General features: G+C 49.0%; 1 protein-coding gene across 6 annotated transcripts in view; it reads left to right on the top strand.

Moving 5' to 3' along the window:
* The window catches only part of LOC144730809 (outer dynein arm-docking complex subunit 1-like), a 30,518-nt gene extending 15,188 nt beyond the window's left edge, over nucleotides 1–15,330 (top strand). For all 6 annotated transcript variants that reach the window (XM_078611589.1, XM_078611587.1, XM_078611586.1 and 3 more), the window contains exons 7-15: nucleotides 5,137–5,204; nucleotides 6,895–7,076; nucleotides 7,205–7,333; nucleotides 7,441–7,523; nucleotides 8,098–8,266; nucleotides 9,375–9,538; nucleotides 9,637–9,740; nucleotides 14,014–14,107; nucleotides 14,532–15,330. In XM_078611589.1, the coding sequence (XP_078467715.1) occupies nucleotides 5,137–5,204; nucleotides 6,895–7,076; nucleotides 7,205–7,333; nucleotides 7,441–7,523; nucleotides 8,098–8,266; nucleotides 9,375–9,538; nucleotides 9,637–9,740; nucleotides 14,014–14,107; nucleotides 14,532–14,636 (1,098 nt within the window). In that variant the 3' untranslated portion in view covers nucleotides 14,637–15,330. The remainder of the gene's footprint in view (nucleotides 1–5,136; nucleotides 5,205–6,894; nucleotides 7,077–7,204; nucleotides 7,334–7,440; nucleotides 7,524–8,097; nucleotides 8,267–9,374; nucleotides 9,539–9,636; nucleotides 9,741–14,013; nucleotides 14,108–14,531) is intronic.
* The last annotated feature ends 16 nt before the right edge of the window (nucleotides 15,331–15,346 follow it).

The following is a 15,346-nucleotide window of genomic DNA, read 5'->3' as shown; positions in this document are numbered from 1 at the left end:
GGACAGCGACCTACTGAACACTATTACGTCGTCCAGGTAAATCAGGCACTGTTCCCACTGCAAGCCCCGCATCACCAACTCCATCAACCACTGGAACGTCGCGGGCGCGTTAGTGAGTCCGAACGGCAACACTCGAAACTCAAACAGGCCCATCGGGGTGGTGAATGCTGTTTTTGGCCGATCCTCCTCCGTCATCTCCACCTGCCAGTAACCGGACGCCAGATCGAGGGTGGAAAAATACCGCGCTCCTGCGAGACTGTCGAAGGTGTCGTCGATGCGTGGGATGGGAAAAGCGTCGCCGAGGGTGACTGCGTTCAATTTTCGGTAATCAACGCAGAACCGAGTCGATCCGTCCTTTTTCGTTACCAGTACCACCGGGGCAGACCAAGGGCTCGCGGAGGGCTGGATTATGTTATCGCGTAGCATATCCGTGACTGCCTCTTTGATCTGGGTCCGTTCAGGCGCGCCCACTCGGTATGCGGGGAGTTTGATGGGTCGGGCTGCACCTGTGTCAATTTGGTGCTTGACCAGGTCGGTCCGGCCCACGTCCGAATCGTGCTCACTGAACACGTCGGCGTACTCCCGCAATAACCCGCGCAGCTGATCGGCCTCCCCCTTAGGTAAGGCTGCCCAAGGCACATGTAACGCATCCTGCAGGGGAACAATCTCGGCTCGGGGGGTCGGGCCGACCCGCCAGGCCAGATCCTGGCTGTCCTCGGGGCGGCCAGGGTCCTCCGCCCAGAGTGCGAACACCGAGTCGTTCGAGTGGCGAGCGTGCAGGGGGTGTACGGTGGCTACCGGGGTGCGTCGTCGTATCATTGCCGGGGTACTGTGTGGGTTAAACACACGTATAAACAATCGGTCCCCATCTGCGTTTACCAACGTGGCGGATCCCACTATCCCATACCGTTTTGCCAACTCCGGGTGAGGAGTTAGCATTACCTCTCCTGATGGTCGGAGCGCCACCGGCACCAGCATCTCGGTGAGTGGGTCGATGGTGACTGCCGTCGCCAGGATAGCGACCACAGGTGCGAAGCGGGGGCGCGTTGGTTCTCGTCCCAGGAACGGTATCCGCTCGCCGTTGCTCTCCATGGTGGCGCATCGCTGGCGGGGTTGCACGTTGAGTCCCAGCCGTTCTAAGAGGTCGGTACCTGCGATACACTCGTGACACAACGCACTCGACACGTAGAACTCCTGGGTGCACACCTGACTGCCTATGCGGACCTCTAGGGTGGCTCTCCCCAGCAGCCCCATTCCGGCTCCGCTCGCCGTGTGCAGCGCGCGGTCCGGTGCCTGCAGGTGACGCACGTCGACCCCGATCGCGCTGCAGTGCGCTGCGCTCACGAGCGAGGCCACCGCCCCCGTGTCCAGCAGAATTCGGGTACGCACTCCGTTTACCTCCCCTTCCACGAGCGACGTGGCCCCCGTGATCCCCGCCACCAGCTCCCGTAGCCAGTCGCCAGGAGTCACCGTTTCCGTGGGCGTTGTTGTTGGAACCTGTGTGGAGATCACTCGCTCGCCATTATTACCGTCTTTTTGCATCGGGACCGCTTCGAATGCACCCCCAGATGGTCCACTCTCTAGGGGGCGTTGGGGTTTAACCCCCGGCGCGTTTCTAGCGCGGGCGATCTGCGGACAGTCTCTCACGAGATGCCCTCGCCGGTCACACAGGTAACACGCACGGGGGGCCGTCCCGTAGGAGCCCCCCCGTCCGTTCCCTATCCCCCCTCCGGCACGCCGCTGCCCCGACTCTGCCTCTAGTCGGGCTACCCTCCCAGATAACCCTCCCACCGTGGCGCGTAGGTCCCCCATTTCGGATCGGATGGTCTCAACGGAGGATTGCACCTGGGTTACCTGGCCGGCTATATCTCCCATGCCGGTCTGTAACCCAGCTACCCAACCCGGGGTTGTCTCGCGGGACACTGGAGGTTCTCTTTCCCGGCCCCTTACCGTCCTCGCGAGCTCCTGTTCCTCCTCCTCGTCTTCCGAGAGCAGGCTCGCAATGGCGCGCTCTCGTCCCAGCCCCCGGAGCTGCGCGCGTTCGCTGTGAATTCTTTCACACTTACGTGCGCGCTCGACAAGGGTGTTAAAGGGAAGACGTGGGCAGCTCATGTCTGGCTGCCACCACGCCGTGCGAGACAGGTACCGCTGGATTTTCTCGGCAGCCAGTTCCTCAATAACCTCAGTTGCGTACCCCGGGCGTGCGATCTTTGTTAACTCGCGCACATCCTCGGCGTAATCACGGAGATCTTCGCCAGGTTGGCGACGGCGCGCCTCTAAGGCCGATTTTGCTTCCTCCTCGTCACGTGTGCCAAAACGCTGATCGAGTCGGCGCATCAGCTCCTCTAGCTGTGTCTGTGCGCTCGCGGGTAACGCTTCTACAAAATCGGCTGCCCGCCCATCAAGATTCATATTAAGTTGACGTACTGCTTGCGCGTCCGTCCATCCATTAATTTCCTTGGCCCCTAAGAGATTGCGGGCGAATGCCTTCCACGAAGGGGCCCCCCGGCCGGTAAATATCAGTCTTATTTTGGCGTGAGGTAACGTGGGGGTCCGTACCGCTTCCGACACCAATTTGTGGGGGTCGCTAGCCCCCGAGATCCCTCCCTCGATAATACTAACGGCCGGACTAACATCATCAATCGCCCCCCCGCTGCTAAGTGAACCGCCGCTAGGCTCCTCACCCATGGTGTGGGAGCCGTCACCCGAGGATTCCCCTCCACCGCGGGTCCGCGTAGCAGGCATGGTTAACCACGTACGCGCACACCCACACACAGCTCTGCACGGCACTCACCCAACACTGACCACTCACGTTAGGATCGCGCACCTGTGTTACACACGTCGTGAACGTGCGCGCACACACATACAGCTCCACACGCGATACCCACTCTTGCGCCGCTCTGCGCCGCGCTGGCCGCTCACGTTACGATCGCGCACCTGGGGTACGCCGATTACGCACGCCGAGAGCTTACGCAAGTAACGAGCACACGCAAGCGGGGCACACGCCGACACGACGACTCGTCCCCTCCCCCACTCGCGCGTGCACGTCAACACAAATATCGTACAAGGACGATTCTTCTCTCACACGGCTGCGTAGTCACGCCAACACACAAAAGTGCTCTCCCCGGGCGTTAACGCACACACCTCCGTACCCGCACAATCGTACAGAGACCACGGCCTTTATGCATACAACGACCACACACTCGCGAATGCAGTGCACGCTAATACCACGTTCCAAAAATACCCAACAACACGGTTTTGTTACTACGCTCGAGATTTTATTAGCCCTTGCTAACCAACCGAGCCACCTGTGTGTGTGTGCGGGCCAGCAAGGCGCTTCTAACCCACACTCTGGTGCCGTGTAGCCCTATTCTATGCTGCGCTCTCTGCTAAACCGCTTTCCTACTCGTCCTTACCCCGAACTAACCCTCTCCTACGGATCCTACTCTCCGCTCTGAGGTGTTGTAAGGCGCGCAACACGATACCGTCTGTAGTCCTTGGTGACCTTGCGGCGCTCAGATCGTCCTGCAGACAATCTAGCGGCTCGCCCGATGACTCCTTCGTCGCTGACCCCGTGTCCAAACTCCAGAAGAAGAGACCTCCCTACTGCCCCTGCGTTTTCTTTTAAACTATTCACATCAAAGGCTAGGCGCCCCCGTCCCGACCGCCTTGGTCTCTCGACCAATCCTGAGCCTAGGATTTCCCGCTCTTTTGCGATCCCGCCGGCCTTTGAACTTTCGACCAATCAGTCGTCCCGGGTCCTGATCCCAGCTATCTGCCTTGCTGACCCGTGTTTGTGTTTGTATGCGTTTCTAACTGCGGGGCTCTCTGAGCTCGCCGTGGTCGTGCGATCTCAAATCCGCCCACGGCGCCGCAGTGTTACTTGGCCTGGGAAGGGTCCTGTCCAATTCCCTGGCCCTGAGAAACCGTGGGGTAACCCCCCTAGGGGGCCCTCGGGTGAAAACTCAGGGTAGGTGACCCGACCACGAGGCCCTACGTGGGTGCGGGTGCGTGTTTATGTGGGGGGGGTGATGGGGGCAGTGCGGCGGTGGAAGCCGGGCGGCTCCCTGGCTCGGCCGAGCGGCCCCGTCGCTGTGGCACCACATTTTCTCTCCCGGCTCTCTCTCTCACTCTCACACGTACACAAACACACACACACACGACCCCGCCCCCCATGTCACTCACATGCACTGGACAGGCACACAGTAGGAAACCAGAACATCATAACATTGTCCCACACAGCAGCTAACAGCGGGGTTGCTACAATATAAAACTCGCACGCCGCACTAACATTCAACTTTCATATTAAGGTGGGGGCCACAAAATATCGTCCCGAGGGCCGCAATTGGCCCGCGGGCCGCGAGTTTGAGACCCCTGGTGTAGAGGAAAGAGTTGCAGTAGTTGAGCAGGGAGGTTATGAAGGCGTACACAAGGGTCTCAGCGGTGGCTGGAGTGAGGAAATAGTGGATGTGGGAGATGTTGCACAGATAGAGGTATGATGTCCTTCACAGTTGAGAAATGTGGGACGAAAATGAGAGCTTGGGCGCCATGACGATTCCAACGTTTCATATACTCTGAACACTTTTTCACAAGATGCCCTTGGGTTTGATGGCATTAAACCACCTACTTTGTAACTGCAGTGCTGCGTGTTTGATGCTGTAAAACAGAGCTGATGCGCCACTTAATGATACCTGTTTGGAGGCTAAAATGTATTGCTTGCATAGGCAGGGCAGGTAGACATGTGACTCTGAAAGTCAAATTCAGATTCCATATGTGGCTTCCAATGTTACGTCCCAATCTCCTGAAACTTAACTTAAAGACAGATTTTTTTTTTTATTATAAAGACATATTCTTCAAGGAAGGTGCAGCAAAAAAACACTACCTCTCATCTGTGTAAATCTGGGCAGAATTATATCTAGATAAATCCTATTTGTAGTTATCTGCAAACTATACTCTTATCATGAGGTACGTGATAAATGCCTCTTCATCATCTGCTAAAAATACTAGCAAAGGCTTCTCAATATCCTTTGCCTTCTCAATAAATTTACAAATACAAACAAATAGACCAAAATAACAAAGGTAGAATTGTTCTTCCAGGGTTTTCGCTTGTATTTCCCCTGCTGTGTGTGTGTGCAGGAGCTGCAAGACACTCACCGCGAGATGGACATCGTCATGGACACGTCTACGGCAGCTTATGACTCCAGGTAGTAAGTTTTATTCTGATTGTTCAGGCTGAGGAAGAGTGAAAAGTCAAAACAATAAACTCCCAGTGGGCAGTACTTTCACACTCAAAAGTAAAAGTGATTTCCTGCTCAAATGAGTATGCAGCTAGTGCTCGTCTCCTGCTTACAACCCTAATCCAGGAAGTTAAAATTCATAATTCCTATGACAAGGGCAAGTCCATCCATGGGATAACCATTGTTAACTTCCCCATTAAATGGCACCCATTTATGGACCCTTGAGAGATGATGGGCTTATTTGCAAATGCGACCTGGCCTGTGAACTCTGGTCGGTGAAGAGTGTCTGTGTGTGTATGTGCCAGTTTATTGCATTCACTCATTATTTACTTTTATTTAAAACTGGGTGAGAGTCCATTGAGCCTATAGGTCTCTGTGTCATAGGAGACCACGGTTCGTAAACAAATACAGGAATAGAATGCAATTGCACAACTCTGAAAGTTTTTTTTGTAAAATATCTCGAACAAAGCTCTTGTGACTGTAAGTTAAATACATTCCTTGAAATAGGCAAAACATCACAAATACAATACAGTATGCTCATTCCTCTTTACAGGAAGACCTTGTGTAGCGCGACTTCATAGAAAACGGATTCATTATAGCGCTCTTTGTCCTGGAGAAAAATGTTACTTAAACATTAAAATCCAAAAATCTAAAAAGCACCTAGGAGTGAGAACACACAAGCGCCAAGGAAACGCACCTACAACCATCTTTACATTTACTCAGCTAGTGAGAGCGATGTACGCTTTGAGCCAACCCGAAACCCACCCCCCCACGATTCGACCATCACAATTCGTGGCCACGATTACCAGTTTAAAAAAAAAAAACATATTCCCGGCAGTAGCTCCTCAAACCTCGTCTGCCACCACTGCCATGTAGGAGCACAGCAGGATGCACTGGTGAGTACTGTACATAATACTATTATAATAGTAAATACATTTTCATAATACAATAAGGTTTACCATTTGTATTATTACTAGCACGATTACCTATACCCCAATGAAGCCCTCATATATTGCTAATACGTAAGAAATAATGTTTTCTGGAGTGCATCACAATAAATACAATGGTATCATGCCCCCTTTTTCGCGAGGATTCAATTACCGCTCACTTCTCCAAGTGAGGTCGGCCTTTAGTTTATTTGGCCAATTTTCAACAAGACCCTCCACCACCTGACAGAGCCAGTCAAATCAAGTTGTCACATGGGTAAATGTGTCAATTGATTTGGGTTTTTCAGCAAATCCGAGCATTTAAAAAAGCAAGCACAATTTTGGCAATTGTTATACAACGTTAATCTACAGATCACATCCAGCAATATCAGATGTTATTAAGAGCTCAGCTTTCCCTTGAAAGAGCTTCCTGGTCCAGGTTCTTAAATAGGTGCCATGATCTCATCAGCACAATCATGCATGTGATCCAGTTTAATATTGAGAGTTGATTGCTAGTTGATTGGTTGTGACAGTATGCTAACAGAATTAGAAACCATCAAAAGCATGAGTACTCGAATTTTTTAAACAAGTAATGCAGCCTCTCATAGGCGAGTTGTTGAGAGGGAACAGGCATACATAGTAGAAGATATACCTGCCAGATTGTCCTGGGTTGGCGAGACATCTCTGAGGGAGTTGTGGCGCGATGCCTATGGTGGCACATGCGCGAGCAGGGATGAGGCACGCACTAAAGTGGCGCTGCTGAGGGAGAAGGCCGACAAGGATGGCGCCCAGTACGCCACCGAGATGAAGGAGCTGCAGCGCCTGCTCGACCATGAGCGGCGACTCCGCGATTTCATGGGAGTCAAGGGGCAAGAGAGAGTCAGCTTGGAGACCGGAGCGCTGTACAGAAAAGGTCTTGCACAGCGGCCGGCATCCTCACCCACCCACCATGTTCAATTCTCACATCTCTACAGCAGGCCTGTCACACGATTTTTCACCCGACCTGTCATGTGACCTGTCACGCGCCTACTATTCATACAGACGAGGTTGAGAAAAGGCAGCGGGAGCTTGTGCAGGAGAGTGTGGAGTCGTACGAAGCCGCCTTCCAACAGATCCATGCCATCACACACGAGGACGACCTTGACACGCTCGTGGGAGCCTTCATTGAGGGTGATTGTTCACACTGTCGCTGAGACTCGGTTATTTCCAAATGAACACAGATGATGCACGACTAAAGACTGACGTTCACAATGCCAAACCAATGCCTCTTGTTGCAGTGGAGGATCGTAACTTTGCACTCTTCAACTATGTGAACGAACAGAACAATGAAATAGAATATCTACAGGATCAGATTGCAGAGGTGAGTTTGTGTGAAATATTGTATTCAAAAAGTATTTTTTTGGTTAAATGAACATTGCGGTAGTGCTCATCTCCTGTTTACAGCTCTGAGTCAGTGGTAGAAATTCCACGTTCCTATGGTGGGAGTGAACCTCTCCATAGGCAAGACACTGTTGATTTACCCATAAAGTGGTGTTCGTTTTATGGACCCTGGTGGAACGATTGGTTGAGTCAAGCCCCAACCAGAACTTGAATTCACAACCTTCCCTTTGCAAGCCACTCACTCTACCACTGAGCTCCCTGACTATCAATAGTTTATTACATCACAGCTAAGGGCTCCGAGAGTTCCATTTCTTTTTTTTCTGTTTCCGTCGATTATATGTATCCTGGTTGTTGTTTTTTTATGCGTTGTTGAAAATATTAGTAGAATTTTAAAAGGGGGGACATTTTTCAATGTGCTTCCCAACAACAAATGCCGGGTGTGGTGTTGGCCACATTACCCTTTTGTACATTGCGCTGATCTCGTAGGCACTCACTAAAAGCACTTGCCCCAACAGTCCACGTAGGCTACATGGAGCTCCTCGTGTTTGTGAAAGATCGTGAGAGCAATGCAGGAGTTTGAGCAGCAGGAGGCGTCGCTGGAGCAGGCCCGGCAGGTGCAGCTCCGCGATCTGGAGACGAGGCAGAGCAAAGCAGCGGTGCTCACAGATAGTCACGCGGCTCAGAACGCGCTTGCCACCCGGGCCCTGCAGCGCTTGAAGGACGGTGCGATTCCTGCAAACGCCGCGCCGAACGAGCTGCCCGCAGGGGCGCCTTACAAGTTTAAAGTGATTTATGGGCGGTGTTCAAACGCATAATAAATACAAATGGAAATTTGACTGCACAGCTTGAGTTAGCATTACAGGAAAAATGGATGCATACACGGTGAAGGACCGGAAGCATAATCGATGGGGCCATGAGAGAGCGTTTGAGAATGAGAATTTAGAATTTATATACTAACATTTACCAGCTTGTTACATTCCCACTCATTTACTGTTTGCCTTTTGTGGTCTACGGAGACCGGTTGGGAGGAGGACGACTTGAGCAACAACTGCTTTAGAAGTAACATGCTTAAACACCGTATTAAAGTTGAAATGTGGATCTAATCAAGGCTATGGAAACATCAAATGAAAGGAGACAAGAGGACTGCTCGCAATGCCGACTGCGGGACCTCGGGCTCCGCCCTGAAGTCGTTACTGCTAGAACTCTCACTGGGGCTCCACTGAGAAACAGGAGAAACAGCTCAGCTCATCAGAATCACGATTTTTTGCTTCTATTCAGATACGCTGAATTTGTCACCATTTTCCAAAATGGAATTGTTTGTCTTTAGTGGCCATCACATGTAGCTTAATTTGACTTAAAACTCAGATCTAAACATATTTATTCCAGAAGATGTAAAAGATTACTACAAGTGTATATTATGTGCAAGGTCCGCTTTTAGGAATGATGCATACTTTGGTATGCGTCCTATTGATTTAAAAATAAATGCAATTTCGATTTAAAGCTTTCGTGACTGCAGGGATTCATCTTCTTGGTTCTTTCGGTAAAGTCACGTAGAAGGGAAATACTAAAATAATAAAAATAAAACATAATAAAAAATTCTCACGACGTCAATGTCAGTATGATGTATGTAATATACAGCTGTTGGCTTACCAGAGATGAGCGTTGAGTATTTGAAGAATCTAAATTATTTTGTTTAAGCAGGTGGGGACTCAAAAGACAAGCATAGTCTCACTTGCAAGTGTAACCTCGGAATGTGTGTTATGTTAAGCATTTCACTGCGTGCACACAAACTGGTGGTTTTGAGTGGCCCACAGCTGAGCGTGTCGTGCAGGGGTGGAACTGCTCTTCACGAATCTGCAGTGCGATCGATCGGAGATCGAGGAGCTGCTGTCTGGAGCAGGCGGGATCCAAGACTCCACTGTGATGCATTACCTCGGCAACATTGAGCACAAAGCAAACGATCTGCTGACTGCGCAGTCCTACCTCTCTCTTAAGGTAGACACTGCACACATATCCGGTGTCTCTCTTGAGGAAGATGATGTCTCTATCTCTGTGTACATGCTGCCCTGTCTCCGTCTGTGCTGGGCACTCAGGATGACGAGAAGCCGTTTGAGTCTCCAGATGGAGCACGGATACTTCTGGGACAGTCTCCGCTGGAAACGGTGCCTGGCCTCGCTGTGCAGCTGCCTTCCCCTGGGTCAGGCCCTCACTCACAGCAGCACTTAAGACAATCACATTGCCTTTACTGCAGCCTACTGAGAGTCAATTCAAGTTTCGAATTCATTTTGTGTAACCAAGTGCAAGCTGAAGAGGGTAGGAGAGTCTCATATCCACGAATAACCTGGGTCACCAAAATTATAAAAAGAAAAAACATAATAAGTACAATAACAAAGTAAACCGTGTTACAGGAAAAAAAACAGTTCCCACCGAGTATTAAACATTCCTACTTTGCTAGCCCCAGTGATTGCCATTGTTTCGTGAGGATACGCGAGGGACAGTATCAGTCCCCTGGGTCATCGATACGTGTGCCCACAGAACCTCCAGAATGCGCTTACTGTGATGTTTTTGAGTGTTCTTTTGGTAGTTAATTTAAGGTGGAGAGGGGAGGGAAACCAACCCCTCACACCCATCCAACACCCTCATTTGTCACTGTGATAGATGTAAGAACACCAACTCCTCACACTCATTCATGCCCACTAACACACACACAAAAAACCCCCATATAGCCTTTAACAGACTGTTAGGGCAAGAGGGCGGCTAGCGATCACCTATTAAGGCTGGCACGGCGCATGAGGGGGTGGATGGCCAGCAACACACACGTCCGCCTTTGATTCTCCAGTGGTGAGGTTTACATGCTGTGCCTGGTAATTATATAAGGATGAATCGACCTTAGGAGAGGCCCAATACTTGTTAACATATTTGTCACTGATGTTGGCTATGAGCAGCAATCTTTCTTTGGTTCTTTTCGGTTAAGTCACGTCTAAAAATAAAATAATAAATCAAAATAAAACAACACATTACGACGTTTCGATTGCAACACAAGCAATCATCATCAGGCATAAAAGAAAATAGCAACAAAAATCTAACTAGAAAACTATAGACCGACATACAAGCAGACAGACATCACAACGGCACACATAGAGAGGAGTATACAGGCACACGAAAATTAAATAACCTAGTAAAATATTGAAATGTGATGTAATACAACACAGAGAGTCGGTTAACACACAATTAACGCATGGCCTGGTTGACTACGTGTTTCAAAATTTGCTAAGTTAGAATTTTAAGTGTGAGCAACAAATATCTAACTAGAAAACTATAGACAGACATACAAGCAGACAGACATCACAACGGCACACAGAGAGAGGACACAAATCGGCTGTGTGAGCAACAAACATCTAACTAGAAAACTATAGACAGACATACAAGCAGACAGACATCACAACGGCACACAGAGAGAGGACACAAATCGGCACAAAGAGATGGTCGTTTCTGTGACGGTCCCTTAAATATAGAGAGGAGGGGGAGGGGACGGGGGGAGGGAGAGGGCGGGGAGATCAATGAGTGCACGCCAACGTACTACCATTGTAAGTGAGATGATAGACGCGGCACGGGAGGCAAACCTGAAAATTAGGACAAACGTGGCACGGGAGGCAAGCCTGAAAATTAGGAGACAAGCACACGAAAATTAAATAACCTAGTAAATTATCGAAATGTGATGTAATACAACACAGAGAGTCGGTTAACACACAATTAACGCATAGCCTGGTTTATTACGTGTTTCAAAATTTGCTAAGTTAGAATTTTAAGTGTGAAATTTCAAGGAGAGGACACAGGCAGAGAGAACAAATAGCCAGAAAGAAAAAAGGATAAGTTTAAAACTTCCCCGTAGAAGTGGTTCAATCTTAATTTGGGAGCTTTCGTGACTGCAGGAATTATTCTTTGGTTCTTTTCGGTTAAGTCACGTCTAAAAAAAAGAATAATTCCTGCAGTCACGAAAGCTCCCAAATTAAGATTGAACCACTTCTACGGGGAAGTTTTAAACTTATCCTTTTTTCTTTCTGGCTATTTGTTCTCTCTGCCTGTGTCCTCTCCTTGAAATTTCACACTTAAAATTCTAACTTAGCAAATTTTGAAACACGTAATAAACCAGGCTATGCGTTAATTGTGTGTTAACCGACTCTCTGTGTTGTATTACATCACATTTCGATAATTTACTAGGTTATTTAATTTTCGTGTGCTTGTCTCCTAATTTTCAGGCTTGCCTCCCGTGCCGCGTTTGTCCTAATTTTCAGGTTTGCCTCCCGTGCCGCGTCTATCATCTCACTTACAATGGTAGTACGTTGGCGTGCACTCATTGATCTCCCCGCCCTCTCCCTCCCCCCGTCCCCTCCCCCTCCTCTCTATATTTAAGGGACCGTCAAAGAAACGACCATCTCTTTGTGCCGATTTGTGTCCTCTCTCTGTGTGCCGTTGTGATGTCTGTCTGCTTGTATGTCTGTCTATAGTTTTCTAGTTAGATGTTTGTTGCTCACACAGCCAATTTGTGTCCTCTCTCTGTGTGCCGTTGTGATGTCTGTCTGCTTGTATGTCTGTCTATAGTTTTCTAGTTAGATATTTGTTGCTCACACTTAAAATTCTAACTTAGCAAATTTTGAAACACGTAGTCAACCAGGCCATGCGTTAATTGTGTGTTAACCGACTCTCTGTGTTGTATTACATCACATTTCAATATTTTACTAGGTTATTTAATTTTCGTGTGCCTGTATACTCCTCTCTATGTGTGCCGTTGTGATGTCTGTCTGCTTGTATGTCGGTCTATAGTTTTCTAGTTAGATTTTTGTTGCTATTTTCTTTTATGCCTGATAATGATTGCTTGTGTTGCAATCGAAACGTCGTAATGTGTTGTTTTATTTTGATTTATTATTTTATTTTTAGACGTGACTTAACCGAAAAGAACCAAAGAATAATTCCTGCAGTCACGAAAGCTCCCAAATTAAGCAGCAATCTTACTCCATTCACCAGGTTCATTGTTCAGTTTGCTAACCACAATACGATTGCTCTCCAACACACAACAGCTACTATTCGTCACTAAGTGGCGGCGACCTCTCCACAGCGCTTGTGGCAGCCTAGGTGCACTTTCAGGTCAGGGGAAGTATTGAAGGCTCCCTGGCAGGAGGTCAAGGGACCCGGCAGATGCACCACCTGTGCTCCCCATTGTGCCAACTTTGTTGGAGGGCGACTGCCTCCAACTGCCCAATAACATCCTTCACGAGGCTCCTCCATAGAGGCTGATCTTGACACTGCTGGTACAAATAATCGGCAAGTCCATTGGGCTCCATATCCTCCTGTACCACTTCAGCCCACTTCTTTTCTAGCCTGTACTGTGCAAATGTATCCCCTTCTCTCCAAGCAAACATAAGCTACTGGGGTATGCGATGGCTGGGCATGCAGGCTACATGACCCAGATAAACAGCCTCACCTGCTCAAGGAGCTCACTTTTTCAAGGATCTGTGAGCTCACACAATCCAGTCTGATTAAACTCAGGATGGATCGATTATAGACAGGCCAGCCAGAAAGTTGCAAGCCGGTCCAGATGTTCCTTTAAAGGCATCCACGTTTTGCAAATCTAGTGAAGAGAGGGCATAACTGTTGCCAAAATGACCAATAGCTTCTTATGGGGTGATAGTTCAGGCAGCTTCCATACAGATTTGCACAGAGCCGATGAAAAGATAATGCCGCTTGACTGATTGGAAGTGAAACCTCTGCTGCCAAACCGGAGCTGGTCATAAGCACATTGGCTAGGTATGTGAACTCCTCCACTCTCCACAACTACCCCATTACAAATTTGATATTTGCTTTGTTTTTGGTGGGGCTTATGGTAAGGCCCCACCTATTTGTTGCATGCACCAGATTTAACAAAAGCATGTCTAACTCCTTCTCAGAGTGATCATCATCACCATACATAACATGGTTGACCAGTATGGAGCCATCCCTTGACCTCACCAGGACATCAGTCAGCCTCCCATTGTTGCTGTACCATATGGAAATTAATCTGTTCAATAGTGTAGGGACCAGAGGACATCCCTTTTGCACAGAGACAATAGGAAATTGCTCTGACTACTGGTCATGTAGATTTACACGGGCCTGCCCACCATTTAACTACCGAAAACATGAATATCCCAAATCCATGGCCTATTAATCGTATTATAGACCTTGACCAGGTCAACACAGCAGAGATGTAGGTCCTGTTAAAATGCCCTATACTTCTGCTGTAGCAGACGGACCAACTGTATGACATATTTGCAGGACCATGCCGGTTTGAAACCAGACTGGGGCTTCACAAGCCTCTTGGCATGGCTGGCAAGGGACACTCAGTCACACACACCCTCTCACATTCACAAAGAGGATTCTCATTCACACACTCGCACACTCACACGCGTGGCCACATTGGTGCTGTGTTATGGTAGAGGGGAACAGGACAGTGGCTCTGAGTCATCGGTTTCGGAGGAAGAGCAGCGCCCACTCACGCAAGCCGAACTTCGCGAGAAGATCATCAGGGGGGTGAGTGTTCCACTTTTCTGTTATTTCACCCTAAGTCTTGTCTCCGAGTGAGTTTTTGTGTGTGTTAAGCACCACAGTGAATGTGTGTGTGTGCGTGTTTATTTAAGCCCCTATGGGGAGCGGTAATGTAGCGGTTAGTGACCCGAGTTCAGTTCCTGCTCATGGCCAACACCAGTAACGATTATCTGAACCGGTCCTGGACCTCCCCTAGGTCGACTCGGCCTCAAGTAAGTACCTTATGTGGTATTTAAACATCGTCACTGTGGAGACAAAGGCGGCCGGAAGTTGTGCTGGTTACCCACCCCTTTGTGTGCCATGCCGGCCTTCATAGGTGCTCGCTAACAGCACTTGCCCCAAACAATCTGAAGTCTACATGGGGGCTCTTTGTTGTACCCCACAATAAGTGTGTCTGTGTGGCGAGCAGGTGTTACGCAGGGAGGAGAGGGCTGGTGGGGGGAGGCCACAGCTAGAGCAGGATGGACCTCACGACACAAGGGCTCCAATGTCTGAGCGGAGGGAGCGTCATTAAGAACCTTGGCCCGGCAGAGTGGGAAAGGGCTCCAGCCCCAGGTTCCTCTGGCCGGGCTGATACACCCAACTCCACTGTTATTTTTTTAGAGGTCTTTTCTTGATGGCGCTGTTGAAATGTTCAGTTTGGTCAGTTAATAATCGTGTGACGGTGCATCTATCCCATAATTGGAATCGATCCTTATGCTCTGGGTCCAAGCATTGACTCATGCATGTGAGAGTATATTATAATGTGCAGCCTTTCGTGGATCCACTGCTGGATAAAGCTTGCCCGTGACTATCAGTTGTGGGGATTGTTTGGCCATACGACAACAATGCTGCTTGGTGAAGTTAGGTAAAGGGAAGAGGACTTGGACCAGTTCAGATGTCACTTGCCACTAATGTTTGTTCTGGCTGGGAATTGAGCACAGGTTACCAGGTATATCGTGCAGTGCACTAACCACTGCTCCGTCACTTCACCTTGCGTTGTATGTAATTGGAATATGTGACCTCTGCAGCCACGAGAGGCCTACAATGTGCCCTGGGGATATAAATTAGATTGATGCTGCATTAGCAGCAGTTAAAATTACTCTCTGCTAAAATTGTCAGATCACGGTGATTAAATGATTGTGTTGTGCCTTGCTGTGATAATTGATTATGCAGTGTTTTTGCAAATATTCTTAATCCAATAAATCTTACAGAAATAAATAATCAGAGATAACGTCTAATATC

The sequence above is a fragment of the Lampetra planeri genome, chromosome 36, assembly GCF_965212315.1.
Source record: "Lampetra planeri chromosome 36, kcLamPlan1.2.h2, whole genome shotgun sequence".
NCBI classification, from domain to species: domain Eukaryota; kingdom Metazoa; phylum Chordata; class Hyperoartia; order Petromyzontiformes; family Petromyzontidae; genus Lampetra; species Lampetra planeri.
This window is presented reverse-complemented; position numbering and strand designations above follow the sequence as displayed.